At 41.7% G+C, this 9,988-nt stretch overlaps 1 protein-coding gene across 1 annotated transcript; it reads left to right on the top strand.

The window, feature by feature from the left end:
* The first annotated feature begins 640 nt into the window (after positions 1-640).
* LOC139380420 (vestigial-like family member 3) lies at positions 641-7,141 on the top strand. Its single transcript, XM_071123080.1, has 4 exons — positions 641-1,028; positions 1,791-2,154; positions 4,079-4,669; positions 6,224-7,141. Exons 1-4 carry the CDS (start codon positions 906-908, stop codon positions 6,259-6,261), a joined length of 1,116 nt encoding a protein of 371 aa, XP_070979181.1. The 5' UTR covers positions 641-905; the 3' UTR covers positions 6,262-7,141.
* The last annotated feature ends 2,847 nt before the right edge of the window (positions 7,142-9,988 follow it).

Here is a 9,988-nt window from a genome sequence, read left to right as displayed (position 1 = left end):
CTTTCTTTTTTCTCCCTTTGTTGGGGTCATGTCAGAACCTGCCAAGTTTACTGGAAAACTATGCCAAATGTTCTACTATAGGTTAGTACACTCGATGGACTACACTCGATGGACTACACTCGATGGATAGACTACACTCGATGGATGGACTACACTCAATGGATACCCTACACTCGATGGATAGACTACACTCGATGGATGGACTACACTCAATGGATACACTACACTCGATGGATAGACTACACTCGATGGATAGACTACACTCGATGGATAGACTACACTCACTGGGTTAAAATGACAATCAACATACAATGAAAGATAGTCTATGACACAATGCTGAATATTTACATTCACTTATCTGAAGATACTTACAATTACATTTCACTGAAACTCGAGGCCAAGTCTTGAGGTTTTATGCTTGGTATCTGTAGACCACGTTGTGACAACTGCTGATGTAAAACGGGATTTATAAAATTAAATACATGTGATTGATTGAATGAATCTTCAAGTGGCAGCTACACTCATCATACCTCATCATACCTCTCCACTTCGAGTCGCGTGTATGAGTTCCATGGGCGTGTGCACGCAGAGTCCTATCCCTCCTCTCCCTCTATATACAGTACCGTTAAAACTTTCCTCCAATCAGTGTAGCTCTAATAACCAAGTGGAGTTTGTCCCGTACCTTTTGTTCACTTTCACTCGGGTTTGGTTTGGCACAGTATGAGGTGTTGGTCCTAGTGATTCGGTATTGTCTTTATGCAAACAGTTCCTTTCACCGACAGCATGCCTATTGTCACAGTCATGGTTTATATGGAGGCAGCGGTGGATGTGAGGATTACATCAGTTTGAGGAGCGCTGATCCAGGCTGTGTTTCTCTCTGAGCCCCTGACAGCTCCGTCTCAGCCATGAGTTGTCTGGATGTGATGTTTTACCAGAGTTATGGAGCTCACTATCTCCCTGCGTCTTCAGCAGCAGCGGCAGCAGCCTACAAAGCGGCATACTACCATCATCAACAGCACCAGCAGCAGGTGGGTATCCACACACACTGCACTAAAATAGTTTGTAATACATATATATATTATATTATTATAATATGTAATATATATTATATATTATTATATATATATATATATATATATACTATGCTGTTTTAGTGTTCCCATAATTGTCCGGGTGCTTTAGGCACGAATACACTCCGTGCTGAAAGTTTTGGCCCGTCGCAGATGTCAGTTCACAGCGAAAAGTCCTGACTCCCGTGTACCACAGAACTCATAAAGTTACAATTCGAAAAGTTGAAGCGGTCATTTCTCGCCGTGCATTTCGAGCAGGTATAATGACTAGGATGATTCATCTCCTCGTTCCGTGAGAAGGGTGTCGGCTAATGACAACTCGTCACTGTCTCTCAGGAATGTTGATGATGATGGTTCTTTTGGAACGGCCACGAGCATTTTCATAGTTGACATACTTTCACCAGAACACACGCTGAGAAACACCCTACAACTTCTTGAATAAACTTCGGTCTGTAAAGATGATTCGTTTTCCTTTAAAATGGAGGTCATAGAAAATTGAAGTTTGTAACGGATAGTATGACTTTTAACAAGGGCATTGATGTAGGCTATTTTGTTCAGTGTATGTGGCACACACGTTTAATCATGTGGCTTGATCGTTGTGGCGCAAAATAGACAGACAGATGGTGCTATCATGGCTGAAGCTTTGAGATGAATTTTTCGTACTTTAACTTTATCTCTCGTGCACTCTCTCTCTCTCTTTCTCTCTTTCACTCTCTGTAGAAGAAGCTGGGTGTGTACAGCAGGATGCAGCAGGACAGCGAAGAGCAGCACTGTCCAGGGGGGAGACAGCAACAGCAGCGTGGGGGAGGAGGGGGGAGACTGGCAGGGGAGCATTGGGTCCAACGGGGTCTGGAGGGTTCTGGGCTGAGGGGCTGTGGGGGTACTGGGAAGGACAGCCAGCCTGCTGAGGCAGAGTACCTGAGCTCCAGGTGTGTTCTGTTCACCTATTTCCATGGTGACATTGGGGATGTGGTGGATGAACATTTCTCTAGGGCTCTGAACCAAACCAGTGCCTTCACTGGAGAGATGAAGACGTCTAGGACCACCCCCATGCACACCTCTGCCTCGTTTGGACTGTGGAAAGGTAGGAACACACAGGGACTTTCATATCATTACTCATAGTTTGAATTATGTCACCTGAAAACAGTCTTATTCGTATTATCTTTCACTGTAACAAATTACTGTACATTTACAGCAAAAAAAAGTTTTATACTGTAATTCTATACAGTACAGTACTGTAAAGATCAATGCAATTTTACAATAAAATACTGCATTACCTGTTCTACTGTATATTTACAGCAGAATACTGTGTTATGCTGCATAGTGGGGAAATGTTTTGGTTGGCAAAATAATGTATGGCTCATTAACATATTTCAAGGCAGGCCTTGTAAGAGGCTATATTTGTTGCACCCCTTAGTGAGATTGCTGTACCCCACCGAATACAGTACCATACCGTATTTGTTTTTATTTTTGTCTTGTAAATCTACAGTAATTTACTGGTCTCTGTGTCACCAGTAATTTACATAATTGAGTTCCACCCCCACAGAATACAGTACCATACTGTAATTTTGGAGTGCCAAAACCATTTTGTGGGTGCATGGTATTGTTGTGGCTCATAAACCCATTTGAGACTATACTTGTTGCATCTGTTAGTGAAAGTGCTGTAACAATTTAAGTGAAATGTGGTAGTAGTTTCCTAACAATTACATGTATATAGGGGAAAGATCAGAGTGGCAGCAAGTCTCAAACTTTTAATGATTGAGTGTTTAGCCACCTGGCAATCCATTAAAGCCAACGATTTACTGCTGCGCTACAGAGTTTTGATGAAATCAGTAGAGGGAAAAAAACACATTGCTATTTATTGCTGACCAGCAGAAGTCACTAATGTGCATTGTGATTGTTTTTGTTTATTTTACCTTTATTTAACTAGGCAAGTCAGTTAAGAACAAATTCTTATTTTCAATGACGGCCTAGGAACAGTGGGTTAACTGCCTGTTCAGGGGCAGAACAACAGATTTGTACCTTGTCAGCTCGGGGGTTTGAACTTGCAACCTTGTGGTTACTGGTCCAACGCTCTAACCACTAGGCTAATGACACACCATTTAATGAACCTATTTTCAACACAATTGTCTGGAAAGGAAGCTTTGTTTCCGCACCACTAGTAATTACAGTAAAAAACTGGTTACTGTAGCATTTACAGTAGCATTTCATTTGTTACAGTATAGTAGGCACATTTTACAGTATTGTACTGCATCATTGTGCTGCATTTTCCTTTAAGTCACAGTAAGCTATTGGCACGTTACTGGGAAAATGACCGTATCACACTTTGCACTAGCCAAAGATGGGCAAAGTTGTTTCCAGAAACATTTTACTTGCTATGACTGTGATATGTGTTGTTTTTCTAAATCAATGTTAGATGAATGCACTGACTATAAGTCACTCTGGACAAGTGCATCTGCTAAATGACCAAAATGTAAATGTTTAAAATGTACATTTGCAAAGCACACTGCTGGGTATTATTCCAATGACATGGCCTTGTTTAGGGGTGGAGGTCATTATAATTATGCCAAGCATTGTGCCTAGCAAGTGTTAATTTTTACATTTACATTTTGGTCATCTAGCAGATGCTCTTAACCAGAGCGATTTACAGTCAGTGTATTAAAATTTAGGGTAAATAAGAATATACCATAGTCACAGCAAGTAAAGAGATAGCTACCTGCACTGTAAGTCTGCAGCAGTATACTAACCACTGTTCTTCCAGTAATGTGCTGTAAATTATAGAAATACAGCATGTTACTATAGTCAGGTTTTCCAGTAATATGCTGTGCATTTGTTACAGTTAATTTCCGGTAAATCTACAGTAATTTACTGACTTCTGTGCTGCCAGTAATTTACTGTAAATGTACATTTTACTGTTACTTTTTATCTAGAATTAATACAATTACATGGTAGAAACTTGTGTCCATAACAACCTCTTCTCATACAAATGACATCCCTCCCTCTCACAGACAGTGTATCTCTCTCGGAGGCCCAGTGTGGTTCCCTGTCCTCCTCTCTGTGGGGTGGAGGTTACCCGTCCCAGACCAGCCCCTGTCTCTCCGTCCACCCAGACTTCTCCCCCAGCCCAGCAGCCTTCCATGCCCCAGACAGTGCGCTGTGGACTGGCCACGTTCTGCCCCAGCCCAGCCTCCCTCCTACAGCTTCTCTCCCAGACCCCTGGGCCTACAGCCGCAACCCTCAGACCTCCGCCAGCTACACACACGCCCACAATGTCTACACACACACACACCCTCACACACACATGCACCCCCACCACACCCACCCGGTCATACATCCCCACCCGTCCCATGACCCAGGCCTAGACCCCAGGTTCAGCCCTCTGCTCCTGCCTGGTGTGAAGACTCAGAGCCCCCTAGCCCACAGCCCTGCTGGACATAGCACACACAGTAACACACACAGTAACTCACACAGCAGCCAGAGCCCAGGGATACACAGTGGTGTGAAGATAGAGGTGGAGCAGGCCAGCCCCAACCCCCCCACCCTGACCCCCCCAGCCTGGCCCGCAGCTCTACACACACCCTTGGATACCTACAACTCAGGTAAGCCCCGGACTTGGAGCATTCATACACACACATGCACTCTCTCTCTTGTATGTCTGCCAGTGGTGGTCAGTGCCATTTAAGAAGAGGGATGCTTTTTTTTTTTTTATCTGCATGGCCTTATTTTTATTACAGCATATTGAATGGCTGTCATTCATATTCCATTCACCCAGTTCGATGTAACATTGATAGGTTTAGGCTACTACATGATACTTGAATTTTTCTGCTACAACCTAGCCTATGAATGCAAGTCTTTTTTAACGTAGGTACACACAGGTTAAGAGAAAATTGAGGTGACAGACAGTGACACATGGTCAGACACATTAAATACTGCCTTGCACACTCTTGCCTGAATCTATCTGATTTAGTGTGTAATCATTAGTCCAACAGTTGTACATTCCGTTCCGTCTGCTTCTGTTTAAGAAACGTTTACAACAGAATCTGTGAAATGAATACCCCCCCGATAACATGTAAACACAGTTCACTTTCATAGCCGCCACGTTGTATTCTTTCTCGCATCTTTGCACTCTTCTCCTCTCACCTTTTCCCTTTGCTTGAGGACTTCAATGCACAACACATCAGCTGAATGTGTCCAGGTGAAAACCCTTTCCATGCCAAATCATAACCGCTACACACAGCCTACATCGTTGTCACCATATTAGCCAAAGTAACGTCATAGTCAACATAGCTACAATTATGCAGTAACGTTACAGTGTGCAGTCAGTAAGCAGTTGAATAAGCACTTTAGCAGTTACACTGGTGGCAATACATTTGTAAAACCAAAAGCTTACCTTGAATTGTAAGAGTTCCAGTGTTGTGCTAGATAGGCATAGCCAGCTAGCTAACATAGCATCCCTCTGTTTGAGCCGGGTGTTTGAGTAGGCTAAACTAGCTAGCTAGCTGCATTTGCTAGCAAAGTGAAAGTGAAAATAAATGACAAAATATCTCTCTCTCTGTGTGTCTCTTGCTTCTCCTTAATTTTTCAAATTCATTTGTTAAAAACTGTTCAACATTTGTCTTTTTCTCTATTTGTAAACTACTCACCACATTTTATGCACTGCGATGCTAGCTAGGTAGCTGTAGCTTATGCTTTATGAACAAGTTTCATTCTTTGATCCTTTAATTGGGTGGACAACATGTTAGTTCATGCTGCAAGAGCTCTGATTGGAGGACGTTCTCTGGAAGTTGTCATAATTACTGTATAAGTCTATGGAAGGGGGTGAGAACCATGAGCCTCCTAAGTTGTTTTATTGAAGTCAATGTACCCAGAGGAGGACGGAAGCTAGCTGTTCTCTGGTTACACCATGGTGCTACCCTACAGAGTGCTGTTGAGGCTACTGTAGACTTTCATTTCAAAACAGTGTGGTTGAATCAATTATTTTGTGACATGTGAATATATTTAGTGTAGTTTAATCTAAAAAGGATACATTTTTAAATGTTTTACTATTTTTATTTTTATGAAATTCACTGAGGAGCCTCCACTGATGTCTACATGCATGCTACGTTTTTGTTTAATCTAAAAGTTGATGTTGTGCTCTCTCACGCTCTTATCAGGTCTGGATCAGGACAAAGTCAATACTGTTTGGTTCTGAGAGAGAGGATATGACATCACTGTGACATCACCCTGGCACTGAGCTGTGACCAGCTCTAACAGAACCCCCTGGAACCACAACACATTTCCTGTGTACTCACTCTCAAGTAGAAGACTCTCCGCTCACTAGAAAAAGTCCAGGGTGGGTTTACAGATGTAGGATCTTAATTTGATCATTCTTTTATTGATAAGAATTTTACTGCAAAGCAGGAAATGCAAACTTGTAGAGTATTTCAGTTTTAAAAAGGCTTCTAAAGTTTGTAATTTCCACTTTGAGGTTTTAGACTTAATTTTCCCTAATGAATGAAATGTATAAACCCCTACAAAAATGTCAATTTATTATAATCCAGATAATAATTCACATTTCCTGTTGCTGCAGGATTATTTTACTGCTGTAGCAAACTTTCTCAAATTAAGATCCTACATCTGTAGGTATTTTAGAAAGCACTGGAGAAGCCTAGACCACTCTCCATGCCTCACACCACTCACCAGGGATACTTCTGATCACTTCTTGGCCAAATATTTTTCAAATTTGTACCAAAATTATTAGCTGGCTGTTTCGGACCTAATATACCACATGATCGTTCTGTTTAAAGAACTTAGTTTGTGGGAACACTGCTCAGCCAAGCCTCTTTCTGATATTTTTTTTACTTCGTGCTATGTGTGTAACTATGTGTGTAATTGACTGTAATATATTTTGTATATAGTACTTTGATTTGATGTGATTGTAATTTCCTTAAAGTGTTTGATTGTTGCTAATTGTTTTTCACCAACCCTTTGTTGTCATGTTGCCTAGTATTCTATATGTGCGGAGAAATCATGTAATTACTGATGTGTAATAAATTGCTAAGTTCTATTGGCAAACATTTCCTCATCTTTAAGAACTGACTCAAAGTATCTTATTTTGTATCAGATAATTGGACATCACTCAGCATGGTTTAGCAAAGACCTGCCCATAGGGAAAAGTAATATATGGCAATACACTCAGTTGACAATTTATTAGGACAACCCTTTGCCTCCAGAACAGCCTGAATTCTTTGGGGCATGGAAACGTTACGGAATTGGTATCAAGGTACCTAACGTGTGCCAGGAAAAAATTCCCCACACCATTACACCACCACCACCAGCCCTTACCGTTGCTTATGCTAAATCCTGACTCTGCCATCAGCATGACGCAACAGGAACCGAGATTTGTCGGACCAGGCAATGCTTTTCCATTCCTCAATTGTCCAGTGTTGGTGATGGCGTGCCCACTGGTACTGATTTGTCTTGTTTTTAGCTGATAGGAGTTGAACCCGGTGTGGTCATTTGCTGCAAAAGCCCATCTGTGACCAGGAGCAATGATTTGTGTGTTCTGAGAAACCTTTCTGCACACCACTGTTGTACTGTGCTGTTATTTGCCTGTTTGTGGCCTGCCTGTTAGCTTGCACAATTTTTGCCATCCTCAATTCTCCTTCGACTTCTCATCAATAAGTTGTTTTCACCCAAAGGACTGCCGCTGACTGGATGTTTTTTGTTTGTCGCACCATTCTCGGTAAACCCTAGACACTGTCGTGCATGAAAAGCCCAGGAGGCCGGCCTGTTCTGAGATACTGGAACTGGTGCATCTGGCACCGATGATCATACCACACTCAAAGTCGCTTAGGTCACTCGTTTTGACCATTTTAACGTTCCATCGCACAGTAACTGAGTGCCTGGTGGTGTACCTAATAAACTGTGTGTATATTACTTAAACTCACATATGTGGATACATATACAAGATATGGCCATTTGCATATGTGATATATATTTATGCCTTATATACATTTACAGTGCATTTGGAAAGTATTCAGACCCCTTGACTTTTTCTACATTTTGCTACATCTAAAATGGAATAAATATTTTTTTTCCCTCATCAATCTACAGACAATACCCCATATGACAAAGCAAAACGAGTTTTTAGATATTTTTGCAAATAATATTTTTTTTTAAAATAAAAATAATCACATTTACATAAGTATTCAGACCCTTTACTCAGTACTTCACCTTTGGCAGTGATCGAGTCTTCTTGAGTATGATGCTACAAGCTTGGCACACCTGTATTTGGGGAGTTTCTTCCATTCTTCTCTGCAGATCCTCTCAAGCTCTGTCAGGTTGGATGGGGAGCGTCACTGCACAGCTATTTTCAGGTCTTTCCAGAGATGTTAAATTGGGTTCAAGTCCTGGCTCTGTCTGGGACACTCAAGGACGTTCAAATACTTGTCCCGAAGCCACACCTGCATTGTCTTGGCTGTGTGCTTAGGGTCGTTGTCCTGTTGGAAGGTGAACCTTCACCTCAGTCTGAGGTCCTTCATCAAGGATCTCTCTGTTCTTTTCTCTGTTCATCTTTCTCTTGAACCTGACTAGTCTCCCAGTCCCTGCCGCTGAAAAACATCCCACAGCATGATGCTGCCACCACCCTGCTTCACCATAGGGATGGTGCCAGGTTTTCTCCAGACGTGATGCTTGGCATTAAAATCTAATCAAAATCAGTTCAAATAGTTCAATCTTGGTTTCATCAGACTAGAGCATCTTGTTTCCCATGGTCTGAGAGTCCTTTGGGTGCCTTTAAAAAAAATCTAACTCCAAGAGGGCTGTTGTGCCTTTTACTGAGGAGTGGCTTCTGTCTGGCCACTCCACCATAAAGGCCTGCTTGGTGGAGTGCTGCAGAGATGGTTGTCCTTCTGGAGGGTTCTTCCATCTCCACAGAGGAACTCTGAAGCTATGTCAGAGTGACCGTCGGGTTCTTGGTCATCTCCCTGACCAAGGCCCTTCTCCCCCGATTGCTCAGTTTGACCGGGCGGCCAGCTCTAGGAAGAGTCTTGGTGGTTCCAAACGTCTTCCATTTAAGAATGATGGAGGCCACTCTGTTCTTGGGGACCTTCAATGCTGCAGACATTTTTTGGTACCGTTCCCCAGATCTGTGCCTCGACACAATCCTGTCTCTGAGCTCTACGGACAATTCCTTCGACCTCATGGCTTGGTTTTTGCTCTGACATGTACTGTCAAATATGCCCTATGGAACAGCAGGGACTGTGACGCAACACAAAAATAGGCACAGACACATGCATCCACCCCAGGAAGAGTAGCTTCAAATACAACTGTGGGACCTTATATAGACAGGTGTGTGCCTTTCCAAATCATGTCCAATCAATTGAATTTACCACAGGTGGACTCCAATCAAGTTGTAGAAACATCTCAAGGATGATCAATGGAAACAGGATGCACCTGAGCTCAATTTTGAGTCTCATAGCAAAGGGTATGAATACTTATGTAAATAAGGTATTTCAGTTTAGTTTTTTATATAAATTTGCTAACATTTCAAAAAAACTGTTTTCACTTTGTCATTATGGGGTAGATGGATGAGGGGAAAAATGTATTTAATCCATTTCAGAATAAGGCTGTAACATAACAAAATGTGGAAAAATTCAAGGGGTCTGAATACTTTCTGAACGCATTGTATATAGTATGTGCATATATGTGACACGTAGTATTAAAATGTTTATTACATATGTGCCTTATATGTCACAATACATGTTAACAATACAGTTGAAGTCGGAAGTTTACATACACCTTAGCCAAATACATTTAAACTCAGTTTTTCACAATTCCTGACATTTAATCCTATTAAAAATTCCCTGTTTTAGGTCTTTATTTTAAGAATGTGAAATGTCAGAATAATAGTAGAGAGAATTATTTATTTTCGTTTT

This window comes from Oncorhynchus clarkii, chromosome 22, assembly GCF_045791955.1.
Source record: "Oncorhynchus clarkii lewisi isolate Uvic-CL-2024 chromosome 22, UVic_Ocla_1.0, whole genome shotgun sequence".
NCBI lineage: Eukaryota > Metazoa > Chordata > Actinopteri > Salmoniformes > Salmonidae > Oncorhynchus > Oncorhynchus clarkii.
Note: the sequence above shows the minus strand (reverse complement) of the source record. Positions and strands in the feature narration are given on the sequence as shown.